Genomic DNA, 17,162 nt, shown 5'->3' with positions numbered 1-17,162 from the left:
TTTTTTTTTCTATTTAAGCCAAGTGTTTCTCCATTCAAGCTCATCATGAGCCTCTGAATCAAAGTCATCAAGCTTCTTAATCGTTTTCAAAACTTTAATGCTTCTTTAATCTTTAATCATTAAAAAAAAATAGTAATGCTGACAAGATGGAAAATCATTATTTGCAAATATAAATTAAAAAAAAATAAAAGCGACTAATGAATTACTGATGGTGTAAGACGACAAAAACAAAAATTGAGTAGTCAAAAATAAGAAGAAAATAGTAATGCTGACAACTTACACCATCGTCGATAACGAGACTAATATGAAGGGATAAAAGTCAACCTTTGAAGGTATATTATTCAAAGTTATCAATTCACTATTAAAAAGAAACTTGTAGATAACGTACGTAGAAACCGTGTTCTGATCTCATCCCTTATTGAAAACTGCTTGCCTTGAAAAAGAAGTAAGTAGGACGAAAAAAAAATTAAATTGGCCTTCCTTTAAATCTATCATAAGTGGTAAGACTTTACATGATCAAACCGGGACGACAAAGAAAATGGGTTCGAAGACATCACATATGGTTGCTCTTCTGTTCTCTTCTCGTTCTGATTTTCACTCTTTCCTCTCAAGTTGGAGTCGTTGAGGCTACAAGCCGCAAACTTGGTAAGTATCTTTTAGAAGTTGATACATCTTTTAGAACTTGGTAAGTAAATAAGTAATCATGCAAGATCAAAAACATAGCATACGTTAATATGGTTATAAATATGTATATATAAGAAAAGAAAAAGATTGTGAGGTAACATAGACTAGAGTAAATACTAAACTTGAATTCGATTTTGAAACTTGATGTCGCAGCAACGGGAAGGGCCATTGTTTATACTCAATCCTCGAAATCATGTGGAGCGTCCCATGCAACGTGGAAGAAGAAACGTCGGCCTTGCAGGCGTCCTCCAAGATCTTTCCCAGCTTCTAATCAGTCTCCATAAGACCATAAGACAAAAGTTTTCGTCTTTGTGTGTCCAATCTTCGTATAACACCATTTTATTTCAGTTATTTTTTGTTTGGCTTTCTTGAATCTAGATAAAATAAATGTGTTTTATCCTTTTTTTATTTGGTTGCTCGTTCCCAGTTAGACATATATATGTTTGTTGTATGCAGGACCGGATCTGGGGATAGCCTGATGAAACATTCGCCTATAGCTCCTAAAATTTTTCTTAGGTTATATGTAAATTTTTTGGCCTTCAAATTGCCAAAAAAAAAATTTGTTTTTAAATTGTTTATAGCCCTCAAATTCTCAGATCCAGCCCTGGTTATATGTCTATACAATAAAATAGTAAAATTACGAGTTTTATTTCTTAATGTTATAAAAACTTAAATAATGGGTTTTTGACCGATACAAAGTATTGTTTATTTAGATCATGTTGTGGCTAAACCCAAGCACAACCAATTCACGAAAATGGATCTTTGATTTCAAACAAACTATCATGAACACTCAATCTCTCGATCACTCAAGAACAAGATGAATTTGAAAGAAAACAGAAACAAATCAGAAGAAAGAACAAGAAAGAAAAAGCACACAAAGAGTTTAAAGAGTTCGGGACCTATGTCTCTGTCTCGGCCTGGCAATATCCAGTAATCCACTATCATCTTTAGGAATCAATCTCTGATTCTCTGTTTAAAATCTCAATTCACCAATATAAGAGAAAAACACACACGTTTTGATTATTAATAAAGAGTCTATTACAAGTGAAAAAGTCGATTTAATAGAACTGTAAACCTTGAAAAAAAAACACTGAATAATTAGCTTGGCAATTTGACATAACCAGTCTTTTTTTAATAAACCCACCAGATCATTTTATAAAATAAGATAAATATTGTGAATATACTTATGTAATAGAGTCGATCACCTAAGGTAAAGAAAGTAATGTTTTCTCTTACTTGATGCCGCACAAACTAATTAGGCTACACAAACCAGTAAGGTTAGTTTAGTTCTGGTCCAGATAACGAACGATGTAACTAGAAAGACTGCTTGAGTTCTCTTTTTATATCTTCTTCAAGTATCATTTAGTAAGAAATCGTTTTTTAAGGGTTTTTGCATGGACGGGTGAAACGGAGAAGTGAGAGGAGGATGACAGTATCTAAGGAAAATCGTATGAACTCAGTACGTTGACCAGAGAAGAAAGGGTTGATATATAATGAAGCTAACAACGTGAAGAGTTGCCACATGTACAAGCAAAAGAAAGATAGATGCATATGTAGATAAGGAAAATTAAAATAAGAGAAAGAAAAAATTAAATGGTGGGTGATGATAAATGTTGGGAGATATAATTGACACTGAGTGAAGGCAATTTGATAGTAGAAAATTGTGCTTAAAGTATTTTTTTAAGGAGAGCTTCCCTTGCAAGATTTGACATGAACAGACACATATAGACTTTTTGAACGAAAGTGTTAATTTGTTTTTGCACATTTAAAATGTGTTACAAACAAATCAAACTCAAAAAAAAAAAAAATGAATGGAAATGTTTATTTTTCATGAAAGCATACATACGAAAAAAACAAAATTAACTAAATAACCAAAGCTAATATGTTTACATTAGATGATTATAATTCTAATCTATATATAATAGCAGATTCATTTTTTATGTGGACATCATCTTTTTTTTTTAATAAGAATTTTTTTTGATCTAACGGTTTAACGGTTTAGATATCTTTCACTTAAATTTTTGTTCTTTTCAATGTTAGAGATTTTATTATTCTAGAGTCTACTGCATTTTTTAAAAAAAACTATAAATTTAACAGTTGTGTCTTTTTGTTTTAATACTTTTTAATAATGTCAATAGACAATTATTTTGATAGTTTTATGGCAACATCTTTGGTTTTTCTGGAAATTTCCCATTTTTATGTGGTTTTCTTTTTCTTACGGTTTTTTTTTTCTTAGAGAACACTACAATTTTTTAAATGTTTTTGGTTAAGTACTTTAAATTTTTGAAACAAACAAACCAAAAAAAATATATATGGATTTTTTTAACATCTATTTTTTTATGTAGAATCAATATTTTTCTACTTTTCATGGAATTGTAGATTCTATATGTAGTTTAAATAGGGCTATCTCCCTCAACATTAATCATATCATCAATGGCAATTTCACTAATCTCAAACTACACCACTACTTAGAGGACATCAAAAAATGGAGCAGTATGTTGAGAGGATCAAATTTTCACACAGAAACCGAACGGTGAATGCTTGTGCTGATTTTCTAGCTAGGAAAGCAATATTAGATCCATTACAATGATCTTTGTTTAATTACTACCCTCAGTTTCTCCATTTGCTTGTAAACAAAGATTATGATTTGCAAAATCAATGAAGTTCTTACTGGAAAAAAAAAATTATAGGGAAAGAGTAATAGCAATAAATACTCATTGATAATAACAAAATTAAGTGACACTTTTTCAACAGTAATTGGACAGTAGAATTTACTTTTTACCCCTTGTCTTTATTTCTTTATCTTCTCTTTTTCTCCGAGCAACGTAAGCCTCCGACTCAGTTTTGTTTTTGTTAATCTCTCCTTATCTCTTTGCTTTCTAATTTTTCTTTACTACTAGTGGATTGTCCGCGCTATGCACGGTGCTTTTCTAATGTTATTTGTTAAAACTTTTTTATTTTGTAATAGTAGAATGTTGATATTTTTTTCTTATTTTTTTTACTAAATTGAGTATAATTATAAGCTGCAGAGAAATTTATTTACTAAAACAAGATTTGACTACATATTGAATAAGGTATGATTGTTATTATCCATTGTACAATGTATTTATGATGTAAAATATGGATGTATGGTAGGGAGTTGACATATTTTCTTCTATTAATACAAACAGATTGGACGGTCTTTGTTTTCCTCTTCTTGTGTTGGCATCCTTGATATCTCAAGATTAGCGATGTGTAAGTCCACGTCAATCATATTTGTATTGTAACTACGAAGTAGATATCCATGTAACTGCAAGTCCAATAATTAATATCTTATCTATACTTAAGTAGTTGAGCATCCTGTTTCATGATCATTGCCAGATTGAATAATGATTTATGAAAAGATATATGTAACTTAGCCTATTATAGTATGTTTTGTGAACTACATTTAGATTTAGTGGAGCTTATCAAACATAGAAACATGACAATTAGTGCTAAAAAATAGTTGACTCAATGGAACATGAACATTTCCCTATCTAAAAGTGTTTTTTCTCTTTTTGTGGTGATTCTTCGAGCTCTTTAGCAAACTTTCATACATCTTCAAGTTTTTTTTTTGATGACATGACATTCTTAGTAATACTGAGAATGTGACGTTTGGAAGAGAAACTGATTTGAGGGAGCGGAAGATGAAACTAACTACACTAATATAATAGCTGTTTTAGTGAGAAGTTTAGATGACGTGACAGCTTAAAATTAAATATTAAAAAGTTGATGTGGACACCATATTTGATTTGTTTAAGACCTCAAAATTTGGTGATCTCAAAATTTGGATTCTTTTTATAATGTTTCTCTATCATATTTTGCTTCAACAATACCTCTAGATGAGGAAATGAAAATATTAGGTATAGAAACCATCGACTTCATCTCTCTCATTCTAGATTTCTTCCGTGAAACTTTTTATCATTCTAGAAGTTTGAAACTTCTTAAATTAATGCATATATATATATATATATTAAAGCATATATATATAGACATCATTATATATATAATGTATAATGTATAATATAACTAAGTTTGAAACTTCTTAAATTAATGCATATATATATATATATTAATGCATATATATATATATAACATTCTGGTTTTTTTTCTTCTATAAAGCATAAACTACTGTCACAAACAATTAAAATGATGTCTATAAATACTCAAAATCACTAATAATATGGGGCCCACCATGTGGATAATAGTGTTTTTACTACTATATGATGTCAAAAAAAAAAAATACTACTACATAAGAGAGCAAATGAAGGCCGAGAAGTGATTGATTCCCCATTCTATTTTTTTATGAAAATGTTCCCGAGCCACCAGTCCCTTGCTTGTTGGCATTTCTGACCAAAAACATGTGCATCAACTTGCGTACTCTCACCTATGATTTTGCATTCAATGCTGAATTTTGGTAGAATTATAAGCGTTAGACTTGAAGATCCTTAATTTGAAAAAGAAGTTGGTGCTTCTAATTCCCCGCTTAAAATTCATTTTTATTCCAACTTTATGTCTTTGACGACTTGGATCATAATGAAAACGAAGCTCGTAAGACATATAACTTCGATCATCAATAAGAAGTAAGAATTACTCTTACTTTATTCTTTGATGAGTCCACCATGTCCACAGCACATTTCCTCCTTCATGGCAGCCGTTTTTGAACACTTATGAGGATCAACAGAAACAGAACAAAGAGATTCGACATAAGAGTTTTACATGTTATGAGAAGTTGAATTGAACAGTAATGTTTTAAATTAAGACAAGAACAGATCATAAATGAAATGATATTTTCATATGTAAGCTCGTGGTAATCTAAATATCTTAAGAGTAGCTAGGTTATCCCATACGAGCTATGGCGAGTAAATAAGACGTTGTTGCCTCTCCATATGTTTGTTCAAGACTCGAGAGTGCTGCCTAAAAAAAATTGGAAATGATTCATAAGAGAATGAATATCACAGGCACAATATACAGAGATTCATATATTCATATTTACATGCATAAATGCACATAGAACCATACCTGGAGAGAACATTAATGGAAGCTTGTTCAAGTAAAAGAGATGTGTTTACATTTGCCACAAAAATAGTTGATGACGTCTTTTCTGATTCTCTCTTGCCACAATCTTGATTGCTTCAATCATTTCCAAACACTACTCTCCTCTGACCTTTTGCCTTAGTTGTCAGGGCTGCTGCTTTTGTTTTATATGTCGCATCATTCATGTTACTCTCCCTTGCTCAACAATCTCTGTTCCACATCTTCGACACCAACAATTCCTCACGATCTATCCCTCTTTTGTTCATGTATTAGCTATTATTATATTCATCACCTGAACTGGGGATCCTTGCCGATGGCTTCCGTTTTGCTTCTGTGGGCCCAACCAATTATCATCATATCCACTTTATGAAATTGTTTCTTTCTCTCCATCTTATAGGCTTATGGCATGTGCTTTTGACACTGCTTAATAAGACAACAGTCACAACACCCACCTTATGATACAAATCTAAAGAATATACATCTAACATCAATGGAGCTATTATGTGGACTTTTTCTTATATCATATTGTAATTAATACATGATGTAAATTGTGAAGGAATTAGCTAGATTCTTATATTCTGAGTCAGGATTTCGGACTACAATCTATTCACTATAATCTTGTTCCCCAAAAATAGAAGCTTACCAGAAATTGCTACACCAGATATTGTTTGAAAAGAAGTGATCATAGTTAAGAGTAGTTACTACTTACAAAGATCTGTAAATTAATCAAAGTCACAAAAATGCATGGCAATTAGTCCCTCAAGTTAGTGTGGTTAAATGTGGACATTGAAAACATGTATGAGTGAGACATGAAGGCATATATTTAGAAGGATTCAGAAAGCATGCCAATTTCTCATTAGCTTCCATGATATGAGATTGTGATTCAACCCAAGACCATTTTATTAAGACTATTCACTGAACATAAAAAATTCAGCTAAGCCAAGCCAGAGTTTATTCTAACTTCAACCATACTTACAGAATTCAACAACTCTTTTTCTTTTGTAACGTACCTTTTAAATCCCTTGCTTGATCCATGGCTCCAAGTTAGCTTGGCAGATGGTCTATGCCATGCTTCTTTACCATTTTGATGTACCTTAAGAAAAAAACTTATATTAAGTGATCACAAATACAACTCAGCTGAAATGGAAGTAGGGCGTGAAGGGAGAAAACAAAATATAAGAAGGGGTCTAATATTTTATGAGTATCAAGTGATTTGACTGAAAATGTATTTATCCCATATAAAATACATGAACGAACCATGGTTGTGTATTCATATATCAGCTGATCAACTAATAATTAGCTCACAAATTATACAAATCGTGAATGTGATATGGAAACAACTCCAAATATCAATGAATTCTAATTTTCAGATGTCTTAATTCGTATGAAGAATAAAGAGAAGCTAAACACTCCCTTCAAAATATATCTCGTCCTCTCGTTCATGTTTCTCGCTAACCTCTAGATGTACTCACCCTTTCCAACGCTTGCATTCACATCTTCTTCTGAATTGGTCAGCGTCAAGAGCTTATTTATCATCATGCACTCGATGCATCTCCAAAACCACACAAAGACAAACTCAGTATATCGGAGATGAATTTAATATGAATGAAATTAATATATTGGTCAGAAGAAAATCCATAACTTGAAGAAAATAATAAGAAGAAAGGAATTGCAGATTTGAAAGTGAAAATTGAGGAGAAGGGATATTTGGAGAGGGAGTAGTAACTCTTAAAAGAATAATTGATAGAAGACGGAGGTTTTCTATATGATCTAATTGAATGCGTAACTGACATCACAACTTATTAAGAACTCCTATAAGAAAATGTATCGGCAGAGAAGTTTGTCGTAGTTGGAAGGGAAAGATGAAAATGAATTTTGGTGTATGACACATGGCAACTTTAGGAAGAATTTTTTTTTGCTGAGGTGAACATCTTCAGAGGCCTTAAACTTCTACTTTTATTAGAGTAGATTTCTTCGAATGTTATACGTAAAAATAAAGATATTATATACTATTTTACATGTTATACGTATCTGATATTATTGTTAACACGTTAACATATTATAAAAAATTTGTAACCAACTAACATAATTTGTTAACGTACTAAATATAATATATAAAATGTGTAACGAATACAAGATATTTTTGTTAGCATGTTAACAAGTTTTAGATATTATTATTAGCAAGTTAACATACTATATTAACACTTTAACGGATAATATTGTTAACTGCTAATAAATATCAGATAGCATATTAACAAGTATTATATATCATGTTAACGAATATTAGATATTATTATTAGCATGTTAACAAAAATCAGATATTATTGTTAGTTTGATAACATACTATGTTATCAGATTACATCATGATATGATAACTGGATTAACACGATAACTGTATTAATTTTCATATTTTTGTTAACGATGATGCATAGTATCTGTTAGCTCGGATGAATAATGTTAGTTTGGATGAATAGTGTTAGCTCGGATGAATAGTGCTAGCTCGGATGAATAGTATTACAATCTATCCAACATCAGTAACTTAATAAATAATTATTTATGATGAATGTCATTTTTGTATTTAACATAAAATACAAGGATAATTATGGGATAAATTTTCTTTCTCTCTCCTAATCACCTAATATTTCTCTCTCCTAATCACCTAATTTTTAAATCAACTTTGTTATTTACCCAATTTTTTTGTTCAACCATTGATATTCACTAAAATCACCCAACATACACTTACGTTATAAATATTTCTTTTTTTTTCACGCCTAGTGGGACGGTATAGGCGTTTATGAAATAATTAAATTTTATTTCTATCAATTCGTAGGAGCCGTTTACTATTTACAGCTTCGATCCAGTGTTGAGTAACCCACTGGGAGCACTCTCATCTTAACCAATCGAATGAAGAACCTCTCTGAAAAGAGTCTCTCTCATCTTACCGTACACGTGTCCATCAGATCCTCGCTTAACTATCTCCTCTCCTAACCTAACGGTGGCTTCAACAGTCTCCGTCGCACTACTGTGAACGGTATCCACAATCCCCATCTCCAAACCTTTATCCGCCGTCACTTTCGCCGCCGTCAACATCACATCTCTTCTCGCCGCCGGAGATCCAATTCTCTTCTGAATCACAGCCATAAACCATAACGGTACTTTAAGCTCGATATCCAATTCACTCATATACAGAAATCCTCTATCGCGACGCATCAATATATAGTCGTGACTCATCGCGAAAATAAATCCCGCGGCGGAGGCGTGACCGGTGACGGCGGCGATCGTCGGCATAGGAAGAGAGATGAGATCGGCGACCAAGGATCGGAGTTTCGCGTCCATAATGAAAGGGAGAGACGGATCTGATTTGGCTAAGGCGAGATCGTAGCCGTTTGAGAAGAATTTTCCGTGTGATGTTGTGATGAGAACTGATTTTAAAGACGATGGATCGGAACGGATTTGGTTGACGGCGGAGCGGATGCTGTCGAGTAAAGTGGGGTTGAGACGGTGTTCGCCGTCGCCGGTAAGCGTGAGCAAGAAAAGTCGATCACGCTTCTCCAACGAACACATCTTCCTCTCTCTCGTTGACTAATTTGAGTTAATAATAGCAAAGCATGCGTATTAAAAATATATTTATTGTACATATGAGCATTCGTATGCAGTATGCACCATCTATATAAAGCTAATATATTTAGATTAGGCAAATTACCAAACCGAACCAAATTGTTTTTCATTCTGTAAACTATTTTTATTTTGAAAAAATTCTCAAAAATATGATTAAAATAATATTTCCAAATATATATATCATAAATTTTTCTTTCTAAAACTAACACAAATATTAATTTTTTCCACAAATATCATAAAAGTAAAAATAAAATTTTAATTTTCAAAACTTAATTTTAACACTCAAAAATAAACCTTAAACCTTAAAAACTAAACTCTAAATCCAAAATAATGAACCTAAATATAAATACTTAAATTTTTCATTCGAATAAATATCAAAACAAAAATTAAATATATCAAATTTAAATGTGTATGATAGTATATATTGCAAAATAGGTTAAGTAAATGATTAGTTCAGTTTAACAATATTATTAATAAAAATTAGTTAGATATATTATAAAAATTTCAAAAAATATATAAAAAAACATTACCACATACTATAGCATGAGTTCAATCATAATCAATACTATAACTAGGTAATAATGCACCATGCACGAGATGAGATTTACCTTAACTTTTTTGGGAGGTTTGTTTTTTAAAAAATAAAATTTAAAAAAATATTCTTAGTGTAAATCATATAATTGTTGTAAAAAATTGTTGTGATAACGGGCAATTAGCAAAAATAGGATAATATTTTTAAATTATGTGAAATATATAATAAAATTGATATGTATTTTTATTTGGGAGAATTGCTTTTATAATGTTAATTGAATTAGCATTTGTCCCTTTAATGTTTTATAAATAAAATTTGTCTCTTTAATGTTTAATTTAAATTTAATTCAATTATACCCTTTAATTTCGAATTAATAAATAAATTAATTTTTTAAATAATGTTTTATTAATAAAAAAACAAGTAGAAAAGAGTTTCTACTCAAAGCATAAAAAAAAAACTTACGAAACCCCGATACTATCTCTTCACCGTGTCTCCACCTTCTTCTCTGATTACAGTCACCGAAAAAGCAATTTTCGGTAACTAACCTAGCTCGTTTTTCTTCATCAGCCACAAAAATCCACTTCTTATTTGTCTCTGATTTTCATGAACCACATGTGACATAGATATGAAGCACGTTTGAAGCAGAAGATATGTAAACTTAGAGAAAATCTGCTTGATCAATGTGAAAGAAGAAGAAGAAGAAAACGATGACAGTTAAAAAAAAGAAAAAAAAAGTCAAAAACAGATAAAAACGTGGAAAATTAAAAATAATAAATAAAAGAGTTTCGAAATTTTTTAGATCTGGGAATTAACTAATTTTCCTAAATTTTCTCAGATTTTGGTAGAAGACGAATTATACGTTAATGTAGAATGAAGACAATATGTAGAAGAACCATTTTACAATAACGTAGAACCTGGTCTAACGGATAGAAGATGTATTCTACCAATATGTAGAATATAGTCTATCTAATAGAACTTGTAATCTACCGTAATATAGAATATAGGTAATATATAGAATACGTTTTCTACCGATCGGTAGAATATATAAAGACTTATAGAAAACGTCTTCTATAGGCTGGTAGAATATGTGAAGAACTATAGAAATGAGATTTTACGTGGACATAGAACATAGAACATGCGTTCTACCAAGCGTAAAACGAATTGTTAAAATATTTTTAAAATATTTTTTTTCCATAAATGATATCCAAAAATATTTTTAATTCCTTTTTAGGTATTTTCGAGATTTTTAAAATGTAATTTTGAATTTATTTTTAATTATAACTGCCATAACGGATTTAAAAGTGTAACTATGTTAAAAAGTGACAAAAAAATAGAAAACATTAAGGATGCAAAAAATAAAACATTAAGAATGAAAGATCTCTGATCCAAAAAATAGAAAAAATAAGTTTGGTAATGATTCAATTAATATTTTTAATTTAACCAATAAAATATTTTTTTTTGTTATAAAAAACCAATAGAGTATTTTGTTTGTTTGGAAATAGGGATTTAATCGTTTTACTAAAACCTTTGATAACAAAGCTTAGTGTTTTATTTTATACAATAGCATAACATTTTTACAGAAAATAAAAAATTAACATAGTGATTTTAAAACTGAATTCATTATGGTTGATAAAACTTCATTTGTAGTTGTCGACATGTAGTAAGTCTTGAACAATATATCTTTCTCACAAACCCTGAAGAGCTGCTTAGCAATCTCATCTAGATCGCCCATCATATTGTTATTGTTGGATACAGATTCTTTGATTTTACCTGTTTCGTAATAAAAGCTTGTTCCTCATGCAAGTAGAATTAGTCTCTTTTGATGTCATGTTTTTGTTAATTAGCTCATATAAACCTGAATCGTTTCTTGCATCAGTGGATATTTAAAGACAAAAATGTTTGAATATATGTAACTACTAACTACAAAAGGAAAAAAATAATAACGAACATTAAACGAATTGTAAATAGTGACTCTCAATCTCATGGCTGTCATCGTCAACATCCAATGCCCCTTCTTCAAACACAACTTCTTGCAGTCATCACTATGATGTACTCATTTTCTAAACCATAATTCTAATTTTGAAAAGTAGATACAGTACTTGTAGTAATAACTACTATTGCTCTTCTCCCCTTTCCAACTAATTTGCTTTAACGACTTTGATTCGAAAGATGGAGATTCAGCTGAAACTGATGAATTCATTTTTGTATATACATTCGAAGATTCCATCAGTCATTGTTGTATATACACAATTTTTTCTTTCAAAATACTTTTATATATTTCTATCTTGTCCTACATCTATCATGCCCCATCTCACATGTTGGAGGTGGGCTTAGCACCCCTAATTAGTTAAGCCCATCTTGGACAATAAAGCCCATAGACCAAGTCAACGAAAACCCAGCCAAAGTCAACGAATCCGGTCAGCATAATCCCGCCAAATCGTCATGATTACGACGCCGATCTACAGTGCGCGGAGCCGAGCAGAAGCTGACACGTTTAAGGGCAGTTCATCTACAGTAGCCTAAGCACGAAAGTAGCTCGGCGAAGGACCGTCATCACACGCTGCGGGGTGGTTCAGACGCACGACTCGAGATACCAAACCCGCGAGACACGCAGAAGCTGCCACATCGCCCCGATTTTGAGGAAACTCGTCTCCCGGCTTCCGCTATAAATATTCCCCATAGATCATTTATGAAGGGATCCGAAATTTATTACTCTCTCTCTCTCTACTTTAATACACTTGTCTCTCTACCGAGCTCGCTGTAACAATAATAAAAGCACCGAACTGGACCTTCTCCAGACTTAGTTCGAAACACCAGTTGTTCTCTCCTTGCAAACACTTCTTACATTTCCGAGCTGAACTTTTTTCTTCCTCCCCGAGATAAATCATTCTTATTATACGGAAATCTCACCCCGAAATCATCTCTAATCGTTCTCATCAACTGTTAAACATACTTAGTGATCTCAAGGATCAACAATTCCGAAATCATCTCTAATCGTTCTCATCAACTGTTAAACATACTTAGTGATCTCAAGGATCAACAATTGGCGCTAGAAGGAGGGGAGTTTAGAGATTTTCTACACGCACAAGAAAGATTTGGAAATGGCAGGAACACTGCCCTCAACCTCAGGAATGTCAAAATCATCATCAGCGACAGCCAAGTCGACAACCACGACACCCGCAGCGCTCACGCCGCCCTCGTCGGTTGTCCACCATAAGGAGGCCGCCATACCAATAGAGACCGGAGTGCCAGCACCGCAGCTACCAGCACCGCCGCTTGATGTGTTCGTGTCAACTACGTGAGGGAACAAGTTTTACCCTTTAGAAAACAAATGAAAGCCGCAAGGGCACAGCTAATCAGTTGTAGTATTTAGAGATTGAATCCACAGAGATTTGTGTGCCTGATATTCTTCTACGGTTTTTAACTTTATTATAGACTAAATTGGTTTTAAAGGTTGGTTGTTTTTATTGCGAATTAAACTAAAACAAAAGAAAGCAAATAAATCTATCCTAAAAAGCAGGTAAGAAAATCGAATGGAATGCAATTAGAATAGGCAAATATCGAATGAAAGACTAATAAGGCAAGTAAGATATCGCATGAAATGTAAATAAAGCAAGTAAATAATGAACTAAGGAAATTGAAATGCAGGTCTAAGAAAGCAAGTAAGAATCGATGGAATTGTAAACTATGGCTAAAAACGCTGAGCTTTTGGGAACTCTAAGGGATCATAATCGGTTTTAACACTAAGGTAGATAGATTGGGATTGACAGATAACGATATATGGGTTCTAGAGCTAGAGTACGGCGGTATGACTACGTCACTGTCGTGATCATAACCAACTGTTTCTCGCAACCCTGACCAGTAGGTTTCCACTCTGGCCCTGGAAGAGAGAGAACGCAAGAGCTGCACAAGACTCGTCAATACTCATGATCTCGCCGCAGGTAGGTTTCCACTCCTACGGAAAAATCGCCTGTTTCATTCTATGGCTGATACTTAATGAAAACTTTCGCAACACTAACTATCTAGATCAGATACTAGGTGATCAATCAAGCATACATGCAATAAGAACAAGAATAAACAGAGAACAGGTCGAAATCCCAGATCTATAAACCTAGATGTCTTAATCGATTATGAGAGCCCCTTTCGGGAACCCTGAGCCCAACTCGGGATCTACTCAGACATGGCTGAGTTCGACATCATCATTGGTTTTAATAAAAGTAATGAAAAACAGTAAAGAAAAGAGATAAAGAAAGCTTCTCTATTGAAGAACTCGGACTTGAACAATCTTCTACAAAAATCTCATAAAAACGGCTAAAGGAAAAGGGTTTTTGTAAAGTATGAAGGGTTCTCTCTAAAAACGACCTAAATGACATGTATTTATAGTCTCCAATACTCCATGGTCTCTAGGGTTCCGGAATTGAGGCTGAGAATGACTTTGGACTTCAGATAAGTGGGCTTTAACTCGGATATTGATTGCCGCGGTCGGGAGTGTTGTGACCGCGGCAATTGGCTTGTTGGCCGCGGTCGGGAAGCTTCTGACCACGGCAAATAGCTTGTTGGCCGCGGTCACGTGAGTTGCTGGCCGACTTCGAGTGGCTCTGGGGCTAATGGAATATCTTGAGATCCAACCGTTCGAATGTCTCCAAACCAAGTGCATTTTGAAAGCTGGTTAATTCTTCTATAAGTTGTCCAATTTTGAGGGTTATCAGACGGTGAGAAGGTCTTCGTCTCTCCATGAGAGTTCTGACGGTCTGCATTTATCCAAAAGAGTCTTTTTGTTCCATTTTGTGCATCTTTATCCCAAATTACCTGAAAAGTCTTTTAAAATCCGGAAACATAGAAATCCTTTGAAAATCTTTGAAAATGGAGTAAAAACACCTGTAAAAGATATTAAAATGATCCATAAAAGTGATCAAAATCCGGTGTTATCACCGCTTCTCCTGGAGTCCGAACTGGAAAGCAGCACTCCCCACCAAATCCTGGAGCAAATGGCGTTACCGGCATGTCCGAGACATGTCACCCTACAGACCCCAGTCGAACAGACCACTCCGGCAAGCGGAGACCACGCCATGGCTCCTCTGCTCCACTCCTTGCTCGACCGAATGGACGAGATGACCCGTCAAACTGACCGAAGGTTCGCCGAGCTCACGGCAGGGCGCAAAGCCCACACAAACCAGCCAGAGAATCCTAGATCCTTGGTTGAACGCGACCTCGAGGAAGCTCATCGCTCAAAAGTGATACTCTTGCAAAGAAACCTCTTCGGTGACTCCCCAACCGAGTCAGCCGGACCAAGTCGGAGGTCCGCCCAGTTGGCAAATCGCTCGGCCAAAATGCGCCCTCAGCATTCTAGCCCGGGGGCGTTCCGACAGATGGCCGCAGAGCGAGACCGCGACGCGGAGATCGAGGCCATCAAGGCAAAAATTTGCGAGATGAACTCCAAGGTCCATCGAGCCACGATATCGGCCCCCGAAATAGATCGTGTCTTGCAGGAAACGCAAAACACACCGTTCACGCACCGAATCGCCTCCACTCCTTTCCGCCACGTCAGCAAAGTGAAGTTCCCACCATACGCCGGAGATACCGATCTCACACAGTATCTAACGACATTCACCATCGCCATGGGACGAGCTCACTTCACGCCCGAAGAGCGCGAGGCCGGACACTGCCAACTCTTTGTGGAAAACCTGGTCAGCCTGGCCCTGACTTGGTTCTCTAGGCTAGAAACACACTCGATCGATAGCTTCAATGTGCTCTCAACCGCTTTCCTCAAACATTATTCTATATTTATCCAGCGTTCTGCTTCAACCGCCGATCTCTGGACCTTGAACCAGGGACCGAAAGAATCTCTCCGGTCATTCATCGAGCGCTTCAAAGCGACGGCCTCCCGCGCCTCAATATCGAACGAGTCCGCCATCCCAGCCCTGAGGAAAGCCCTCCACTTCGACTCAGTCTTCAAGGACGAACTAAAGCTTAATGCGCCGCACACCCTGGAAGACGCATTACACCGCGCCAGGTTACATATTGAAGTCGAGGAGGAGAGGGCAAGTCTTAGGAAGCTCGCTTCCCAGAAAAATCCACCTCAGAAGGAAAAAGCTCAGGACGAGTACCATGAATCCCGCCAGCACTACGACGAGGAATACCAGCGCAGGCAGGTCGCAACTTTTCTCATCAGCGACGCGCCGACCTCATGTCTTGTCGAAGAAGCTCCAGCCGTCTTCCACGTAGACAACCGACCTGGGATGGTCGTGCCCAACTCATCGCAGCAGTACTATCAACAGCCTCTCCCATCAAACAAATAGTATCGCACCGTCGAGGCGCCGCCCCCGGCCCAGGTCTTCCAAGAACGAGCTACCGCTCCCGCTACCAGAGATAACCAGGCGTTCTGCGAGTACCACCAACTGAAGGGGCACTCAACCGAGCAGTGCCGCAAACTTCAGGAAGCCCTCCTCGCTCAGTACCAGAAGGGGGGAATTAGAGTCCCCGACCAGCAGCAACCGCGCGGCCGAGGTCGAAATGATAACCGGCATCGTCAAGACAACCGAGCTCAGCAAGATAATCGCCGCCAGCGCTCTCCCTCTCGCGAGAATGATAGAGTTCAGCCCGTCCAACAACTACAACAACAACAACAACAACAACAACAACAACAACAACAACAACAACAACAACTACAACAACAGTAACAACAGGTCGCACCTCAGAGACAGGCGTCCCCACCGCCGGCTCGAACAATGATCGGAATGATCATGGGCGGTCTCCTGTCCTGCAAAGATTCGGTTCGCTCGATCAAAGTCCACGAGCAGAAGTCCACCCCGACAGAGATGTGGGTGGCAAAGATCAGAGCAACCAACGCTCAGGACACAAGCGGCAGGGGAATAACGTTCTCCGAGGAGGACGCCGAGGGAGTCGACCAACCTCACTAGGACCCCCTCGTCATCCAAATTCGCGTAGCAGACTGCGACGTGACTTGGGTACTTGTCGACACGGGCAGCTCGGTAGATCTCATCTTCAAGGAAACCCTCGAAAAGATGGACTTACACGGCGTCGAGATGAAGCCAACCCTCACTCCCCTGACCGGCTTCGCAGGAGATACTATCACATCGATAGGGACGATCAAGCTGCCGGTCTACGTAGGTCGGGTAACAAAAATAGTCAAATTCACCATCGTCGACTGGCCAACCATATACAATATCATCCTCGGAACTCCTTGGCTACATTCGATGAAGGCGGTCACGTCGGCCTACCACCAGTGCCTCAAATTCCCCAACCAGGCTGG

General features: G+C 35.9%; 2 protein-coding genes and 1 pseudogene across 2 annotated transcripts; 2 read left to right on the top strand and 1 right to left on the bottom strand.

Annotated features, from left to right (window-relative positions):
- Positions 1-365: 365 nt before the first annotated feature.
- On the top strand, positions 366-1,321 carry LOC18008894 (annotated as a pseudogene).
- A 7,209-nt stretch (positions 1,322-8,530) lies between these two features.
- Positions 8,531-9,441, bottom strand: LOC18009424 (enoyl-CoA delta isomerase 1, peroxisomal). Its single transcript, XM_006391486.2, has one exon. The coding sequence runs from the start codon at positions 9,301-9,303 to the stop codon at positions 8,632-8,634; it is 672 nt and encodes a 223-aa protein (XP_006391548.1). The 5' UTR covers positions 9,304-9,441; the 3' UTR covers positions 8,531-8,631.
- A 5,436-nt stretch (positions 9,442-14,877) lies between these two features.
- Positions 14,878-16,188, top strand: LOC112085998. The gene has a single exon (XM_024154815.1). It carries the CDS (start codon positions 14,878-14,880, stop codon positions 16,186-16,188), a length of 1,311 nt encoding a protein of 436 aa, XP_024010583.1.
- The last annotated feature ends 974 nt before the right edge of the window (positions 16,189-17,162 follow it).

Source organism: Eutrema salsugineum, unplaced genomic scaffold (assembly GCF_000478725.1).
Source record: "Eutrema salsugineum unplaced genomic scaffold, Eutsalg1_0 scaffold_9, whole genome shotgun sequence".
Lineage (NCBI taxonomy): Eukaryota > Viridiplantae > Streptophyta > Magnoliopsida > Brassicales > Brassicaceae > Eutrema > Eutrema salsugineum.
This window is presented reverse-complemented; position numbering and strand designations above follow the sequence as displayed.

What these genes read in the sequence shown, in the direction of transcription:
- LOC112085998 (XM_024154815.1), top strand. Translation starts at nt 14,878, where the DNA reads ATGGCGTTACCGGCATGTCCGAGACATGTCACCCTACAGACCCCAGTC.
- LOC18009424 (XM_006391486.2), bottom strand. Translation starts at nt 9,303, where the DNA reads ATGTGTTCGTTGGAGAAGCGTGATCGACTTTTCTTGCTCACGCTTACC.